General features: G+C 40.2%; 1 protein-coding gene and 1 pseudogene across 3 annotated transcripts in view; one reads left to right on the top strand and one right to left on the bottom strand.

Annotated features, from left to right (window-relative positions):
- Acer3 (alkaline ceramidase 3) overlaps window positions 1–19,721 on the bottom strand; it is an 81,478-nt gene extending 61,757 nt beyond the window's left edge. Inside the window, exon 1 of one of the 3 annotated variants that reach the window (XM_027407712.2) lies at window positions 19,540–19,721. In XM_027407712.2, the coding sequence (XP_027263513.1) occupies window positions 19,540–19,642 (103 nt within the window). In that variant the 5' untranslated portion in view covers window positions 19,643–19,721. The remainder of the gene's footprint in view (window positions 1–19,539) is intronic. The other 2 variants (XM_027407713.2, XM_027407711.2) reach the window with 2 other exon arrangements.
- Window positions 8,226–9,107, top strand: LOC103161233 (annotated as a pseudogene).
- Window positions 19,722–20,146: the final 425 nt, after the last annotated feature.

The raw sequence follows: 20,146 nt of genomic DNA, 5'->3' as shown, positions 1-20,146 counted from the left end.
GGAACAGTAGCAGGGGATTCTATAAGTCTCTGCAGGTCATTAATCATGATATAGGAGGACAAAAAAAAAGTCATGAAAATCCCTACTGTAGCTCTGGAAGCTTGAGCTTTTAGATGACAATAGATGATTCAAGTATTAAAAATGTTACAAGAATTCAAACACTTGAAAACAATCATCTCTTTGCAAAGTCTCTTTCATTCTCTAGCAACAAAGAAGCTTTCTTATACTAACTACCAGAAATTTAAAGGAGCAATTAAAAATTAGTGGTAGAGAAATAAATCCTACAATCCACAACCCCAGAGAAGCTAGAACCCTCTTCCAGAAACAGATGGAAGCAGACTAGCCAACTAACCACAACTAACCAAAGGGCCAAGCTCCTGGAGTACAATCAGAGTGAAGAGGAGCAGAAATATGAACAAAGGAGTCGAGACCATGATGGGAAAACCCACAGAATTAGCTGACCCAAGCTAGTGAGAGATCACTGACTCAGGTCTGACAAATGGGGAATCTGCTTAAGACCAAACTAGACTCCCTTAATATAGGTGACAATGGTATGAATGGGACAATATACGAGGCCACTGTCAGTAACACTAATGTATAAACTGACTTAGTGGAGCCCATTCTCTGTGGCGAGATACCATGCCCAGCCTAGACACAGGGGTGTGGGGGTGGAGAGGTGCCTTGGTCCTGCCTCAAGGAGATGATGGGACAGACTTAGTAGACCTCCTAAAAGAGGCCCTCCATGGAGCAGATGGGAGGAGGGGGAGTGGAGGGAATGGGAGGAAAAGAGGGAGGGGGAACTGGGATTGGAATGTAAAAAAATAAATTAATAAAAAAATAGTGGTAGAATTAAGGGTTCACAAATAGTTCCAGATATAAGAAGGGTTTCTTCATATCTCAGTTGATAATTATTGTTGTTTAGTGATATGAAAAAATGCAAATATAAAAATGAACAAGAGCCAAAACTCTGATCACATTTTCAATATTTACAATTCCATTTAATTTTATTTTAGTATAAAGCTACATAATGTTTTTTTAAAAGATTTATTTATTTATCATGTATACAGTGCATGTCAGAAGAGGGCACCAGATCCCATTATAGATGGTTGTGAGCCACCATGTGGTTGCTGGGAATTGAACTCAGGAACTCTGGAAGAGCAGTCAGTCAGTGCTCTTAACCCCTGAGCCGTCTCTCCAGCCCACTACATAATGTTTTATTTACACAATTTTCTAGCAACTGAAATTTATCTCTTTTCCAGGTTTTACTACAATGGTCAATGATATAATCACCAAAGTGTATGTGTACACATATAAAATCCTTTTATGAGTATTTTAAAAACTTATTTGTGGAAGGCTACACACAGCTACAACTTCAGACACAGGCATTTGTTGTCACTTTCCTCCACCTATATGAAGGCTTCCATAGAAAAATTTAAGGAACATTAACCTAATTGATTTTCCTCTGTTACAAATGAGGGGATAGAGATCCCACATCAACTGGCTTTCCTACATTTATGCAGGAAGCATAAGAGCCATCTCAAAATAGTGTCCTGAGTAAATGCCCCTTTCCTTAGTTATTCTACTTTTCTTCCTGTCTTAACATATGTTTTGCAATAACAAAACACTAGAGATTGGACAACTTATTTACCTCAATGTTCTGGAGGCAGAGATTGGCAAGAGATTCATGATGCATCATAACCTGGGGGATGAAGGAAAAGTAGTGCACACAAGAATAAGGGAAATGTTAGGCTCCCTCTAAAGATATATGATCTGTGCTCAGAGCACCCATGACCTCATTACTTCCAAAAAGTCTCAACTCACAATAAAGTTACATTGAGAATTAACTTTCCACATGAGTTTTAGTGGATATAAACCATATTTAAACCATATCACTCTCATTTTTCCCTTCCTGGTTCCAAAAAGTATTTAATTATGTTCTTCCACTGTTGGCCCTAAACAATAATACAAAGTCCTTTTTCCCTACCTGCAATGATTTTTCCTGGTGACAGGGACATGTGTATGGATACAAAAAGCAGAACCACAATTGAAGCAATTAGGAAGTTATAAAAAATTAAAGGGCAGCAGACATAGCTCAGTGGTAGAACACTTGTATGACATGCATATGATCCTAAGTTTGAGCCCAACCAAATGCTCACACATGCCAGTACACACACACACACACACACACACACACACACACACACACACACACACACACCATCATCATCATCATCATCATCATCATCATCATCATCACCATCATCAAAATAATATGATGCTGAAATGAGAGTTCAATAAGACAGACTGGAAAGTCCAGATACTTACGCAAGTACATTTAAGATACATTAATTATTGTTAGAATACGCATTTAACAAATGGTAAGAGGTAACTGAACTAAAATTCATCGTGAGAAAAATTAAGCTCAATCTTTTTCCCTTTTCTTACATTAGGTAAATCAAATATAGTTTTGAATATATATGAGTAAAGTATTAAGAATACTAGGACATACATTTTTTTTTTAAAAATCACTACATACTACTTGAGTAGCAACATATGGCCCACTGGGAATTTCAACCTTGAGCTCTCATGAAACCTAAATTTATAACCCAGATCCCACTGGTTCTATTCAGAGATAAGCAAACTGGTGCACAAATTAGGATCCTTTGATATCTTCCATAGCTTCAATGTCTGCCTTACCTTTCTGTTGCTATGCCTTCTCATGTTGTGAAGATGGATGGCTCCTTTAAGATATCTAACCTTGTGGAATCTTTATAATATTTTCTATAATTTTCACAAGTACAAAAGTAGGCCGTGTAGCTAGCTCATATGCCTCTATTCTTATAAAACAAAAAGTATCTACATATTCTACTTTTCCTAGCTTATAATAAATATATTCACACCTTCTGATATTCACTTCCTAAAACAATCCTCTAAGTGGATACATGTATGAGAATATTCATTTACTAAAGACATTGAGGCTCAATGAGAAAATGACTTGTACATAGTTGTTCAACTGAGAATGCAGCAGATTCAAACCTAGGACTAAGCTTATTAACTGTACCACATTGTTTCCAAAATATGAAACAATTACATACCTATAATATCTCCACAATGACTCTGTGGATGATGATGAGACTATCTATATTAAGAAGTAATTAGTTTTTAATGGCAATATATAATATTGATGCTAAGATACTAAACTTCTTCATCCCTTCACTCTATAATTTATGAGCATCTATTAGAGGGTATAGGCATTGCACTGAGTAAAGATTATAGTAAAACAGACATTTTTGAGAAGAAAATACATAATTTTTCAGTTCATAAGCAAAAAGGAAGATAATTTGAATTTGAAAGATAGTGAAGACTTTTTTTTCAGATAAGATCACACTATGTAGATCAGGGGCTAGTATGAAACTCACAAAGATTCACCTGCTTTTGCCTCCAGAGCACATAACCACATCCTGAATTTATAGTAAAGCTTTAAAACATTAACCAACATTTATATGCTACTTTCAGGTCTATGGAAGTCATTTTCCCTATCTAAGCCACAAGATATTGGTAATCTAGTATGACAACTAAAGAAAAATTAAGCAATTTGTCTTATATAAATATCTCAGCTGGGCAGTGATGGCACATGCCTTTAATCCCAGCACTGGGAGGCAGAGCAGATGAATCTCTGAGTTTAAGGCTAGCCTGGTCTACAGAACGAGTTCCAAGACAGCCAAGGCTACATAGAAAAACCTATCTTGAAAAGCAAAAAACAAAAACAAAATAAAATAAAAAACCCTCAAGGAAAAATCAAAGTTCACATACAAGGACACTGATAATAAAATTTCTATTCTCAGGGCTGGAGATGGCTCAGTGGTTAAGAGACTGTACTACTCTTTCAGAGGACCTGAATTTAGTTCCCAAAACCATGCTCCAGGGGACCCAATGCCCTCTTCTGACCTCTGGTGGTCACTGGACTCATGTGTACAAATAGATTTAGAGTCACATACACATATTAGAATTAGGGTCTGGAGAGATGGCTCAGAGATTAAGAGCACTGGCTGCTCTTCCAGAGGTCCTGAGTTCAATTCCCAGCAATCACATGGTGGCTCACAAGTATCTAGAATGAGATCTGGTGCCCTCTTGTGGCCTGCAGGCATACATGTAGGCAGAAAACTGTACACATGATAAATAAGTAAATCTTTTAAAAAAAAAATCTTAAAATGTCTATTCTAATTCTACTTTGTGAGCTATTTTTATGTTGTTCTGGAGAGAGAGATAGAGAGAGAGAGAGAGAGAGAGAGAGAGAGAGAGAGAGAGAGAGAGAGAGAGAGAGAGAGATTAAATCTGATTCCTAAGTAGTAGGGGAAAAAACTTAAAAATTTTTGGTTTTTTTTTAATTCTCAAATCTCTCAAATGAACTAAGCTAGTCCTATCAGAATTTCTGGACCAAGTTCCACTGGAACAAGATATTTTTTCCTAAGGTAATTCATTCACTGCCCAAGTGTCAGCTTAAAGCCTGGGGGAAAACAAAAAAAGACAACCACTTTAAAGAAAACAGAACAGGTCAGCCAAGTCAAGTGAGCCATGGTACCAGAGGTTTCTCTGTGATCCAACTAAAGCAACAGTATTATCAAACACATAATAAATATTTTCATGGTCTTTCTATTAAGTTATGATCTAAATACTGAATTTCTCGTTTTACTTGAAATAAATAGAATTAAAGTGGAAAAAGCAAGTTAGATAAAAGCAAAAGAAACAGTTTTTATATTCTTGGAATCACTATAGTAACTGTATATGACATCCTTTGATATAAAATGCCATCTGGTTTGGGTAATATCCTTATTTTACTTATCAGAGAACTTGATCCCTAGACAAAGTAAATAAATTCTGTTAGAACAGAATATCTGGACTTAACCTCATGTCAAATCTCCTTGACAACAAGCTTTGTTCCACCTATCACATTAGATGAAAAAACAAAGGAAATAATACCTAACATATAAAATAACGAGTGTTAATCTCTACTAATAATTCTAAAGAGCAAGCAAACTATATATAAGCCAGAACTTATCTAAACTTCTAAAATGTATTTATTTGTATACTTTATAATTAAAGAAATGCTACTGTTAAAGAATTCTTCACTGCTATAAAGAATCATTTATTGGGCCTGGAGAAATGGTTCAGTGGTTGCTCTTACAGAGAACCCAGGTTTGGTTCCCAGCACCTACAACCATTTATATATAACTCCAGTTCCAGGAGTTTTTGTTTCCAAGACAGGGTATCACTATATAGCCCTGGCTAACCTGGATTAAAGGAATGCGGCACCACTTGGCTTAATAAATATATTCTTAAACACACAACTTAACTCTAACAGTATTAAAACTCAAGATACTTCTGAGGAATGTGGCACAAAAGGAAATAAAAAAACCAATATGGTAACCAGGTTATGACTGCCCCAAGAGAGTAAGGGAAGATCATGAGTGACTCTTTCGGTACCACAGGAGGGTGAGATTCAATACTCACACCAGAATAAGACTGAGGCCTTGGACCATTTCAGTAATGAACACTAGATCTGAGACTGCTTGGTATGTATAAGGGGCTACCAACTCACAGCTACATGAAATTAAAAAAAGTAACCACTTACCAGTATTGAAAAGCAAGACAGCTGATTCATATTGATCTTGCTACAGGTAAAATAAATAAATAAAACACAATGGAAGCAATAATTATTTCACTTGGGAATATGTGACCACAACTATTTGGGCAGCTAAGATAAAAGAGTAGAAAATTCAAGACCTGCCTAGGTGACAAAGTGAATTCAAGGCTACCCTGGGCAACTTAATGAGTGAGACTGTTTTAAGAAATAAAAAGAAAGTCCAGTGTTGGTGGTGCATGCCTTTAATCCCAGCACTCAGGAGGCAGAGGCAGGCAGATCTCTGTGAGTTCAAGGCCACCCTGGTCTCCAGATCGAGTTCCAGGACCTCCAAAGCAATACAGAGAAACTCTGTCTCAAAGAAAAAAAAAGAAAAGAAATAAAAGGAAAAAGAAGACTGGGGTGTAGCTAAGTGGTAGAGAATTTGCCTAGCATGTACTCCGTGGCAGCTATGAACTCAGACCAACAACAACAAAAAATCATAAACTTATTTAAAACTTTATATTAAAATTAAATAAATAACAAGTGTTTATTATTTATCATGTGTGTGTTGTGTGTATATGTGTGTGTGTATGATGGAAGAAGGAGGGTATGTGAATGCCATAACGTGTGTAGGCCAGATGACAACTCTGTGGAGTCAGGGGATTGTAATAAGGTTGCCAGGCTTGTACAACAAGCTCTTCTACCTGATAAGCCCTACTACAAGTCCCTTACAAAGGGTTTTTTGTTGTTTTGTATTTTGTTTTAGTTAGGGTTTCTGCTGCTGTGAAGAGACACCATTACCATGACAACTCTTATAAAGGAAAACATTTAATTCAGGGTGGCTGACAGTTTCAGAGGTTTAGTCTGTTATCATCATGGTAGGCAGCATGCAGGCAAACATGGTACTGGAGAAGGAGCTGAGAGTTCTACATCTTGATTTGCAGGCAGCAGAAGCAACTATGTGCCCTCCTGGGTGTAGCTTGAGCAAATATGAGACCTTAAAGCCCACCAGTGACACAATTTCTCCAACAAGGCCATACTTTGTTGGTATGGCCACTCCTTATGGGTCAAACACTCAAACACATGAGTCTATGGGTGACATATCAATTCAAACACAACCACAGATTTTGTTTTGTTAACTTAACAATGTAAACTTTTTGGATGCCACATCTTGTAATAATGTCAAAGGCAGAACATGCCTGTGAGAGCAACCTCAAAAGCAGAGAGAGAGAGAGAGAGAGAGAGAGAGAGAGAGAGAGAGAGAGAGAGAGAGATCAGTGAAGCTAGTAGAACAGCTGAAATACCAGGTGTATAAACACAGAGCTAAATTAATTAAAACAACAAGAAAAAATGGGAAAAAAACAAAGAACAAATGCAAAAAAGACGGTAAAAAAATGATAACCAAATCCCTTCTTGGCCTTTTGGCTAAGATCAAATGTAAAAAAAATGATAACCAAATCATACATTTCCTATAAACAAACAGATAACATATGCCAATGAAAAGGCAGAGATTTAAACCAGGTGTGGTGGCTCATGTTTATAATCGAAGTACACAAGAGACTGAGACAAGAGCTGTCTGAGTTCAAAGCCATAGAAGTTATGTCAAAAACAAAACTAAACAAAACAAACAAAACAGGAAGAAATTGTTAAAATGACTGTGGTGGTTTGAATAGAAATGGACTGTTGCAGGATATTTGTTCATACTGCATTAAGTTGTGTCTATTGTTTTGCCTCACCTGTCTAAGGCACCTGATCGATTTAATAAAGAGCTGAATGGCCAACAGATAGACAGGAGAGGACAGGCAGGACTTCCAGGAAGAGAGAGTACCTGGGATGAATCTAAGTGTGTGAGAATACCAGTGAGACATGGAGGGAATCAGACATATAAGATTAAAGGAAAGGTTAAAAAGTCACATGTCAGAGCCGGCCAGTGGTGGCACACACCTTTAATCCTAGCACTCGGGAGGCAGAGGCATGCAGATCTCTGTGAGTTCGAGGCCAGCCTGGTCTACAACAGCTAGTTCCAAAGCTGCACAGAAAAACCCTGCCATGAAACACACACACACACACACACACACACACACACACACACACACACAGAGAGAGAGAGAGAGAGAGAGAGAGAGAGAGAGAGAGAGAGAGCGCAAGACTAAGCTAAAGCCAAGCTTTCAGACTTATTAAGTCTTCATGTCATTATTTGGTGGCTGGCAGTCCTAAAGAAAGTCCTACTATTTTAGGACTTTCTTTAGTCCCCATAGACTCATGTGTTTGAATCCCTAGCCTATAGGGAGTAGCACTATTAGGAGGTGTGGCCTTGTTGGAATAGGTGTGGCCAAGTTGGGGGAAGTGTGTCACTGTGGAGATGGGTTTTGAGGTCTCATATGCCTAAGATACACCCAGTGTGGTACACAGTTTCCTTCTGCTGCCTGTGGATCAAGATGTAGAACTCTCAGATCCTTTCTCTAGCACATGTCTGCCTGCATGCTGCCATGCTTCTCACCATGATAACAGACCAAACCTCTAAAACTGTAAGCCAGCCCCCAGTAAATGGTTTTCTTTATAAGAGTTAAACGGTGCTTCTTCTCCTTCGGGAAAACACCAAATGGCGGATGACACTGGTGCAGCGGGAGGCCCCGGAGGCCCCGGGGCCCCGGGGCCCAGGATTAGGAGGCCACGGAGGCTTCTGCAGAGGCTTTGGCAGCAGTCTCAGGGGCCCAGGCTGTGGTGTGGTCGAGGACCGCTGCTGGGCTCGTGGAGGTAAAGCCGAAAACAAGGAGTGGATCCCCGTCATCAAGCTGGGCCGTCTGGTTAAGGACACGAAGATTAAGTTCCTGGAGGAGATCTACTTGTTCTCCCTGCCCATTAAGGAATCCGAGATTATTGATTTCTTCTTGGGCGCATCCCTAAAGGATGAGGTTCTAAAGATCATGCCAGTGCAGAAGCAGACTCCGGCTGGCCAGCGGACCAGGTTCAAGGCTTTTGTTGCTATTGGAGACTACAACGGTCATGTTGGTCTTGGTGTTAAGTGCTCCAAGGAGGTAGCCACTGCCATCAGAGGGGCCATCATCCTGGCCAACCTTTCCATTGTCCCTGTGCAGAGAGGCTCCTGGGGGAACAAGATTGGCAAGCCCCACACTGTTCCATGTAAAGTGACAGGCCGCTGTGGCTCTGTGTTGGTGCGTCTCATCCCTGCCCCCAGAGGCATTGGCATCGTCTCTGCTCCTGTGCCCAAGAAGCTACTGATGATGGCTGGAATTGATGACTGCTACACATCAGCCAGGGGCTGCACTGCCACCCTTGGCAACTTTGCCAAGGCCACCTTTGATGCCATCTCCAAGACCTACAGCTACCTGACCCCCGACCTCTGGAAAGAGATTGTGTTCACCAAGTCTCCTTATCAGGAATTCACTGACCATCTTGTGAAAGCCCTCACCAGAGTCTCTGTTCAGAGGACCCAGGCTGCGGCTGAGGCCACCACATAATGGTTTTTATACAAGAAAAATAAAGTGAATTAAGTCTGATAAAAAAAAAAAAGAGTTGCACGGTCATGGGGTTTCTTCACAGCAATAGAACTAAGACACTAACAAAAATGAATGTAAAAGTCATTTATAAATCCTATAGAAAAAGTGCTTTAAATGTTAAAATATACAGATAGGTTAAAATTTAAAAGAAAGAGCCATACCAACATGAACTATGAAAAAGCCGGGTGATTACACTAGCATCAAAGAAAGCAGACTTCAGGATTTAGTTATTACTAGAGAAAACAGATGACATGTCATAGAGGTAATGGATCAATAGCTCAAGCTTATCAATGTGTATACAGTCAATTCTAATAACAAAATTTTACTATGTATAAATTATAGAGTTCTGCTTTGCTCTTATAACTCTACCCAGTCATTACTTCTAAAAGCAGTCTGCTGTGAGAAATTAGAGAACATATCTAAAAGTTAAGAGTGTACATCTAGGATGAGTCAACAATTAATCCCAGTTCTGCAAATTATTTCAACATTGAGCTACATATTCACTGGGTGAAATACCTCTTTTGATTATTATGCATACATTAAAGGGATCAATAAAAGGATGCTCATAAAATTCTAGGAAGATAAAACAGCTTTCAAAAGTGCTAAACTTAGTTCTTAGTTTTTTAGTCTCATCTTCTAAGACTTAAATAAAGTATGGTATAATTTGGCATACCAAGTTTACATAACAGGAAATCAAAATTGCTCAAAACTCAACTTCAAACACTGTTTTCAGTTACCTATTGCTGAAAAACCAGTCTAAATGTCAAAATTTCAAAAGACATTTTATTATCTTTCATAAAACAATATGAATAATGAAAGGGGCATGGATAACACATATGTTAATAGCATTTTTGAAAAGAGTAGTTCACACATTGGGTGGAGTGGGGAATGGAAAAAAAAAGACGGAATACCTGAGAATAAATAAACTAGATATCATGGCATGTGAGTATATATTCACCCCAGAATGGTTAAAATGAAAGTAACTGAAGCAAAATGCTGACAAGAATGTGGGCCAGATGCTGTATGTGTAAGTCAGGATGGTAGTACATGGCTTTATTCCCAGTAGTTAGGACTAGTGTAGGTTACATAGAAAGTTCAAGGCTAGCTAGGGCTACATAGCCAGACCCTGTTTCAAAACAAAAACAAAAACCTATCACTGTAAAATGGAGAAAAGCCTGGCAGTTTCTAATACAACAAAAACATATATTTACTCTATGTCCCAAATATTTCAACTGTAGGGATTTACCTACAAAAACAGATGGATCTACTAGACAGGTGTGGTGACACAAGCTTACAACCCCAGCACTTAGGAGGCTAATACTGAAACAACTTCAAGGTCAGTGCGGGTTAAACAGCAGGTCAGCCAGGGCTACATAGCAACGCATGTCAAAATAATAAACAAACAAACAAATAGAAAATAACAAAAAATGCATATGTCTACAAAAAAGACTTGTTCAAGAATGTTACTGATAATCATCAAAATCCAAAAACAGTGGACAGCCACCCCAGCAGGAAAATGGGTTCCATGTTTCATTTATAGTAAACTACCACTACACAGCAACACAGATGAATCTCAAAAACATTCCACTTAGCAAAAGAAACCTTACATCAAACAGTAACTACTGGATGATTCATTCCACTTACATGCAGTTCCAGAACAGGCAAATCTACTTTATGGAAGGAGAAAAAAAAATCAGAAAAATGGTTGCACTGGTGACTATTAACACAGAAGGGGCATGAGATTCACTGCAAAGCTCTCTCTCTTTTCCCTTGCCCCCACACTTGCTGGAGAGCATATGAGGCTTCTAGGGCTTCAGAAATGCTAACCATTCACTGCACCACAAAGCTACATCCCCAATCTAAAGCTGCATATCTCTATTAAGGGCTTTTTATACAGGTGTATTATTTTTTCAGCAAATATGTTTAATGTTTATGTATTCCACTGAATAAAGATTTTATACCAAAAGAAAAACACATAAAATTTGAACTTTATATTTTAAACAAATGTGAAAGGTTTTAGGGGAAGTACACTGTGTCAAAACAAAATGATAGGCAGAGAGAAGAATCAGTAAACAAAAAAACAAGTACAAAAAAATGTTAAAGTAGAGCCTAGGCAGTGGGTAAATAAACATCCACAGCAGTATTCTTCCAAGTTTGTTGTATATTTGAAATTTTCACCTAAAAAACCATTAAGTTGGAAGGCCAGAGAGATGGTTCAGTTGTTAAGAGTACTGGTTGCTCTTCCAGAGGATCCAAGTTCAACTCCCAGAACCCAGCAGAAGCTTACAACTGCCTGTTAAGATCCTACAGTTGCAGCCTGATGGTGGTAGCACATGCCTTTAAGCCCAGCACTCAGGAGGCAGAAGCAGGCAGATCTCTGTGAGTTCGAAGCCAGTCTGGTCTACATAGCAAGTTCCAGGACAGGTTCCAAAGCAATACAAAGAAACCCTATCTAGTTGCAGAAGATCAATGTCCTCTTTTGGTCTCATTGCATATTAAGCATGCAAGTGGTACACAGACATACATGTAGGCAAAGCACCCATACACATAAAATAAATAAGATAAAACAATATAAAGAGCAGTGGTGACACACACCTTTAATCCCAGCACTCAAGAGGCAGAGGCAGGCAGATCTCTGAGTTTGAGGCCAGCCTGGTCTACAGAGTAAGTTCCAGGACAGCCAGGGCTCCACAAAGAAGCCCTGTCTCAAAAAAACAAAACTAAAACCAAACAAACAAACAAAAAGGATATAAAGTGCTTATCTCACATGCCTGCGGTCCTTCACTCAAAAGGGGAATTTTATAGAAAGTACAATGATACAGAGAATACATGACTTACCCAAAGTCACAAGCCTGAACTGGAGCAAAGTTCCAGACTTTAGTATACTGGCCTTTCTATTATCCTGTTGCTTTTTCCATAGTAAAATGCCCAGGATTTTCATGTTACCATACTGTTCTTTTTTTTTATTATTATTACTATAACTGTTCTTATTTCTTTCTGGCTCTGTCATTTTGATGAATTCTAAACATTTCTGTAGCCCAACACAAAATTGTAAATTTACTTAAAAATTGACGGGTTTTGATATATATCAATTGTGTGTTTCTCAAGAATGAACTTTGTAGATGGCAGTGCAGTGTTGTTGTGTTGCAATGTCAAAGTTAGGTATATCTACAAGTCTTTATAAATCTGTTTCAGGTTTTTATTAAATATCATTTCTGTTCTAATGTACCCATAAATATGCCCACCACCACCACCACAACAACAACAACAACAAAAACATTTACCTGCTGTCTCTTGAGTTTGATATATTAAACCTAAATATTTTTGTACACTAAATTTGATCTTTCATTTGTTCTTCCTTCTTTACCTGACTTACAGAGCTTTTGAGTTATAAGTTGGATGCAGTGCCGCCTGTCTGCTTTTCCTTAGGAAACAAATTCTCTTGGGACAAGTGAAATGGCTCAGTGGGTAGAGGCACCTACTATCAACTCTGAGGACCTAAGTTCAATCCCCACGACCCAGATGATAGAAAATGAATTGACTCTCGTAAGGTGTCCTCTGATAGCAACAAGCATATGCACACATACACACTAAAAAATAAAATATAAGTGTAATAAAAATTTTAACAAAATAATTATCTTCTTTTAAGATGACAGGAATGTCATCTCTGCCAGCCCACAGAGACCCAGAACTAAAAGACTCCTAATGTGTACCCACTTATTTCAAGAAAAATGGAAGGAGTCTGAGAAAAGGAAAGGAAAAGAAAGGAAGCAAAAGTAAGAAACCAAATACCCCTAGGGACATATGTATGAAAGACAACGGGTTAAAGCCTTTTATCCTGGGCTACAGAAAAAGAAATAAACTCCTTTCTCCCATCTAAGTGAATCTTATATTAAAGCTATAAAGACTGAGGGCACTGAGGGATGCCTACTTCCTTCTGCCTGGGTCCTACAGATAGGACTGAAGAATAGCAACAAATCCATGAGGAGAAACAATACATAACTCAAACCATCCCAACTCCAAAATAAAAGGAAGATGGCCACATGGTCTTACTTCAAGTGCTGTTGATTCTTTCCATTAGTGAAGATGTAGCCAATCAAGTTACCTCTTCTACCTGATGAAAGTCATAACTAAGAATTTTCTAGCTTTTTGATATATAACTCCTAGAAAATGTAAATTCTTGAACATTCTTCTATTGAATACATTTTTTGAAATGTATTTCACTTGAAAGGAGCAGTGCGGGGGCTGGAGAGATGGCTCAGAGGTTAAGAGCACCGACTGCTCTTCCAGAGGTCCTGAGTTCAATTCCCAGCAACCACATGGTGGCTCACAACCATCCGTTATGAGATCTGGTGCCCTCTTCTGGTGTGCAGATATATATGGAAGCAGAATATTGCATACATAATAAATAAAATCTTAAAAAAAAAAAAGGAAAGGAGCAGTGCAAACAGGCCTGGTATCTCAGGCCTGCAATCACAGCTACTCTGAAGGCTAAGGAAGTAAGTTCAAGTCCTGTCTGAACTACACACAGTGACTTCAAGACTACCTTGGACAAATTAGTGAGATTCTGTCTTAAAATAAGAAACAGAGAGTTGAGCTTAGCTCATTAGTACAGACAGACAGACAGATATAGATAGATATGCAGACATATAGGTATAGATAAAGATATATAGATACAGCTTTAGCACACAAATAGCCCTAGGTTCAATCTCTAATCTGGGAGTGGGGAAAGTGTGCCTATTTATATCCTTCTGGCATTTTCAAATATCATGGACAGAGAGGCTGCCTATACATAACAGTTTTACAGTCTGAAACAACTGACAAAATAGCTCAACAAATATTTACTGAATAAATGAAATATTCTGAAAAAAATTAAAGACAAGTTCTCTTAATGCCTAGGGTGGATGCTAACTGTAGCCAAGAACAGCCTTGAACTTCTGACTCACCTGTCTCTACCTCCTAAGTCCTGGAATTGTAGGCATGGGCCACCACACCCAGCTCCTTAAATAATTTTTAACCGAGTAATTTCTTCTCTAAGGCAATAATAAAAGATTAGAACTCTCCTGTTCCTTTTGGTACTCTTTCTTCCATTAAATTACTAGTACTCAAAATGTCACTTCCTATGATCTGTGCACCATGGTAGAAAGTTGTCAGACCTAAGTTTGAATACTATTTCTGCCACTATTAGTGGCACATCTATATACCATTAAGGAGGTAACTTCTTTCAGAACTAGTTTCTCTCTCTTTTTGGGGGGGGGGAGCGGGTTTAGAGACAGGGTTTCTCTGAGGCTGTCCTGGAACTAGCTCTTGTAGACCTGGCTGGTCTCCAACTCACAGAGATCCACATGCCTCTGCCTCCCAAGTGCTGGGAATAAAGGCATGTGCCCCCCCACTACTTTTTCTTTTTAAAAATGTGATAGCATCACCTACTTAATAGGAATGTGTTGAAGATTATTAATACACAGGCAATCTTCACTCAGAAGAGTTCCAATATGTATATATTTTAGCTTGCTAGAATTTAGTTAAATAACACTAATTGAAATAAATATACTACAAACTTCACTGCTAGATCTTCAACCCACATATAATTACATAAATAAATTTTTGCAGTGACCAACTAAGTCAATTCTTTCAAAGTTGGTTACTTTCAGAGTCACTAAATATCTGTTATTCAGTCCATGTATAGACAGCAAAGCATAGTTGCATTTTTTCTCCTGATGAAATCTTACAAAAATGAATATTAAGAAGGAACTGACCAACAATGTGGAAAGGACAGCAGCAAAACAAACTCCAGTCGATAAAAATTCCAAACTAATAAGAACAGAGTTCTAAGAGAAACAGTGGAAATGTGTTGTGGGATAGTTGTACACTGTTGAAGGTGTACTGCTGTGATTGGTGCAATTAAAAGCTGAACGGCCAATAGCTAGGCAGGAGGTATAAGCAGGACTTTTAGGACTTCTAGGCAGAGAGGAAGTAGGAGGAATCTAGGCGCACAAGAGAGATTCAAGGAGACATGGAGGAAGCAGGCTGGGTGGTACATGACAGAATATAGATTAATAGAAATGGGTTAATTTAAGTTATAAGAGTTAGTTAAGAACAAGCCAAAGCTATAGGCCAATCTTTCATAATTAATAAGAAGTCTCCATGTCGTTATTCTGTCTCTGCTGGCTGGCAGGACAGAAAAAAAAAACAAACTTGTTGCAGAAATGTTAATGCTGCTATCATTTAAGGGGATAAAGATGAACTGCCTGAGTTCATCTTTAGTTTGCCTATAGTTAAGGCAAACTTTTCAACCTGATGAACACAACAGTTGTGGTGAAAAAGTGTGAAGATGACCCATAAGAATGATGGTGGCCAACAACAAACAAAACTAAGTCAATTCTAATTAAAGCAATTCTTGGAGGTATTTCACAATATAGAAAGTGCAAAGAATAAAATTCTAAAAGATTGTCCAAACTCAGAAAGGAAATACATTCAAATACAAAGTCAATGCATAGGGAATACATTCATTCCAAGTTATGTGTTGAGAAGCTACATTTGATAATAAGTTACTTTACAAAGAAAACACTCCTGTGTATGTGGACTATTTGTGGGAGTCAGTTCTCTCCTACCTTGTAGGTTTAGAGAATTGAATTCAGGTCACCAAAGTTGGCAGGAAGGTAAGTGAGCCATCTTGCCGGCCCTATTTGACAGCAGCTTTTAAAGTTTATCAAACAACTATAACTTTTATACTATGAATTACACAATTGTTTGGGGGCCACCAGGACTGATGAATTGAGTTTGGTCCCTGGAACTCATATGGTGGAAGGAAAGAACTGACTTCTGCAAGTCATTCATCCTCTTGCCTCCATACAATGTAGCATGTACACACTCCCTCCACCACATAAACAAAATATTATCAGCCAAGTTTTAGCTTGCATTGTTACTTGTATAGTCCAATACAAAACAGGAACCATTTATTCCTGTAACTTCTGGCACATCAGAGAGCTTGTTATTTCTTACCTAAAGAGATTCTCTTCCCTTCCCCCTGATCCTTCCAATCTTTTCAAATAAAAATAAATTTGAATCAATATGGGCTGATAGCTTTTAGCGGGGCAGTGGTTGCAGACACCTTTAATCCCAGCATTAAGGAGGCAGAGGCAGGCAGATCCCTGAGTTCAAGGCCAGCCTGGTCTACAGCCAAGGCTACACAGAGAAACCCTATTTTGAAAAACAAAATATATAGGTACATACATACACACACACACACACACACACACACATATATATATATATTAAAAAAGAAGACAGCTTTCAGGACTGAGAGTTACCACTGCCACATCTGTGGTTCCCCAAACTCAATTATTATCCAAAATACACTGTAATGCTGAAAGATGACTGAATAACTTAAATGTTCCTTTGGTTTATCTTTTATGATAATATAGATTTCATATATATAGGATTTCTGTTCTTCTCCCTCGAATGCAAGGGCAAAACAATAAGTGTAATAAAAGCGATGATGGGGAAGCAAAAGTGCATAATAGATTTAGAATACAACCTCAATCTGAATACTGTTTCAGGACAATTCATTGCAACTTTAGATAAATTATTTCTTAAAAATAAATGTTCCTGGGCTGGAGAGATGGTTCAGCTATTAAAGGCTAGGCTCACAACCAAAAATACAAGAAATATATGCTCCTTCCAGTGATTGTGGCTCACTCTTGTGATCCAAGCACTTGGGATGCTAAGACAGGAAGTATACCAAGAGTCTGAGGTCAGCGCAGCCTACATACACATTGAACATCTGGAGTGTCTGGGTTACAGAAACCTTTTCACAAAACAAAACAAACTAAAAATTAAAAATAAATGAATATTTCAAGTTCTTAATCTGTGAAATGGGCATAATAATACCTTTAGAGATTTATTGTAAAACTCAAAAGAGATAAAAAAAAGGCTTAGCAAATTGTGATACATGGTGAGTACTTAGATAATAACTATTATTATCCTTAATAATACTATCATAAAAACTCACTAATGTAAATGTGATAGAGCTGCACAGGAGGACAGGTTAAGATGTATTATATTAATAAGCTTTTGCTTGCTTTTTGTTGTTGTCATTTGTTTTTTGAGAAAGTGTTTCATGTAGCAGAGTCTGGACTTGAACTCCTGATTTTCCTGCTCCCACCTCCCAGGTGCTAGAATTACAGGCATGTGCCAAAACACTCAACTTTTTAAAATCTGCATAATATTCAAAGGCCAAATACACTCCAAATTGATAGATATCCACCACTATATTATATGGTCAGACAACTTGACTCAAACTCCTTCAGGCCATTTCCTCCAGGTATGTACACAAAGAGTTCCCAACACACTGATTTAATCTCTTCTTGTAACCCTTTTGATTGCTATGCCAAAACCTTCCTTCAGTCTACTCAGTTTCCTCTTCTGAGGACATGAAGAAGTAAAGCCATTTCCCATTTCTCAGAGCTATGTGCCAAAATACTAGTATCTTCCTCTCTCACAGTTCACATGACTCAACTGTCAGTTTTCTCTTTTGATTCTAATCTAAAACCTTGTTTCTGAACTAAAAGTCTTTTTTAACCTATGTAGATTAATAAAACTGAATAAGGTTAGTTCCTTTACTACACAGTTCCTCTTCAAACAAAAGACTAAGGTAAGGAATGCCTATTTTAGCGCTTTCAGTGACAAAAAGCTCTTGCTCCCTTACCCCCATGCCAAATTGTTCTAAGACAGTATTATTTGTTAGAAAGTTTTCCCTTGTGTTGAAGCAAAAATCTTTCCTCTTACAGTTATTTTCTGCCACCCACTGCACCTAATTCTACATTCTAGAGAAACTGAGTGAACTTCAAGCCCATCCAATATTTGAAGACTCCTAAGAGGGGAAAATAGAAAGCTGCACACTTCCAGTTCAGAAAACATGATTTTAAGTCTCCCTAGTGGTCATGAGCCTCTGATATTCTTGCCAAAGCTATGTAAAAACGAACTGGCAAAGTGATTCCTTTGCCTTGGGTTGCCAAGTAATAAATGATTATTTTGCCCGTTTTCTCATTTACTGTATAAAAATTGTTAAACTAGTAGTTCAGAAAAAGTGGTGCTCAATCTATGGCACTAAAATCCTGAAAACTGCAGGATCATCTGGCATGAAACTTGCCATTGAGAAGGACTCAAGAATGGAAATGTTAGAAGGAGAATTTTGCATCATGGCCTGGTAAAGTGGGTTCATTCAAAAGAAGGCAGTAGCAGCCAAAGACTATTCTCTGCTCCTTGCCAGAAACAAACAAACAAAAAGAATGATCAAACACTGTACTCTCAAAAGCTGACCAAACTGGATGGAAGAAGTGGCAGATTTCTTTCTGGCCTGGTAGGAATAATCATCTAGGAAATGAGAGAGAGAGAGAGAGAGAGAGAGAGAGAGAGAGAGAGAGAGAGAGAGAGAGAGAGGAGAGAGAGAGAGAGAGAGAGAGAGAGAGAGAGAGAGAGAGAGAGAGACAGAGACAGAGACAGAGAGAGAGACAGAGAGAGAGGAGGGAGGAGAGAGAAGAGAGAGACAGAGACAGAGAGCGCGACCCAAACCTGGCCAGCAATGCAGATCTAGCAGCAGCAAATCGCAGACTCTGAAGGCACATTTGTGGAAATAAGTGTCCTCAGATGACCATTAACCCCTAGAAAGTCTGATAAGCTAGACGCAGAGGGGAGCAGGGAGACTTAGTCTCTCGTGCATTTTGGGAGAGAGGCTGGTCTGGAGCAGGAAGGTAGTGATAAGGTGTTCTGGCTTCCACTTCTGGTGCAAGTGGCGATCACTGCCACTTGCAGACACCGGAGTAAGGGTGGGAGTTGGGGGCGGGGGGACGGGGGCTTCGGCTATGAGAAACGGTAACTGTTCCCTGGAGGTGAGCGAGGACTAATGAGAACGAAGAGATGAAGGGAAGGGCCCTGAAGAGTTTCCCAGACTGGGAGAGGATGAAGCCAGTAAGCGTCCCCTTCGTGCCCGGCTAGCTGAGGCGGGTAGCGGCCGTCGGGCTGGCGTTCAGGGCCCTCCCGGCAGAGACCTCCTCAGCCCCGACCTCGGGACGGACAGCGCTCGGCCTGGCCGCAGCAGCGCCCAGGTAGGAACTCCCATTCCCAGCCGCGCGCCTCACTGTCGTCCGAGGTCCAGGAGCGGCTCCCACGTCCCTTCCGTCCCCAACCCGAAGGCCCCCTGAAGCCAGTCCGGGCACAACGGGCGGCCTCGTCAGCTCCCCGGCTTCCCCCGGCCGCGCACGCCCAGCTGCCGCTCCCGGGCCCGGCCTGGAGCCTCCGCTCGCTCGCGGCCAGGTTCGCCCTCCGCGTTCTCCACACGCCGCCCGCGTCTCCCCTCAGCGCGCGCCCTCGCTCCTCGCCTCGGGCCCCACTCACAAAACTCAGCGACGAACTGGGTCAGCGCATAGTTCTCCTCACACCAGTCCAATGTGGAGGTCGTGGGGCCCCAGTAGCCTTCGCGGTCCACAGCTGGAGCCATCGCGCCGCCGCCCCACACTCTGCCCGGCCGCTCCCGGGCCGGCTCAGGCTACGCGCGCTCTCCGGCGCCCTCCTCCCTGACCAGAAGGACAGGGGCGGGGCTAGAGCCGTCACTGAACCTGCCCAGCGGCAGGCCCCGCCCACCGCGCCTCCAGACCGCCGCCTCCTCCTACACAGCCCCGCCCACGCATCCAGAGCAGGCGCACAGGGCCCATCCAGATGGCGCCTGGGTGACGCCTGTAGGTCCTGGGCTCCCAGAGCAGTGATCAGCTGGAGAAGGTGGGAAAGTGGGGAACCAGGCCGATCTTGACAAACCCGTGGCTCAAGGTTGGAGGCGTCTGGCACCCTCTTTTCCGTCTGGACGGGACCAAGCCTCTATTAGTGTGTGGGCAGTCTGGTTTAACTGGGGGGAGAATGAAATGAAACCTTTCTCTGTCAAGCCCGGGGCTATATTAAACTTGCACAGTGAGGCACCTCGGTGTCTAACTCTGGCCACGGGCCTCCA

This window comes from Cricetulus griseus, chromosome 3 (assembly GCF_003668045.3).
Source record: "Cricetulus griseus strain 17A/GY chromosome 3, alternate assembly CriGri-PICRH-1.0, whole genome shotgun sequence".
Classification (NCBI taxonomy): domain Eukaryota; kingdom Metazoa; phylum Chordata; class Mammalia; order Rodentia; family Cricetidae; genus Cricetulus; species Cricetulus griseus.
This window is presented reverse-complemented; position numbering and strand designations above follow the sequence as displayed.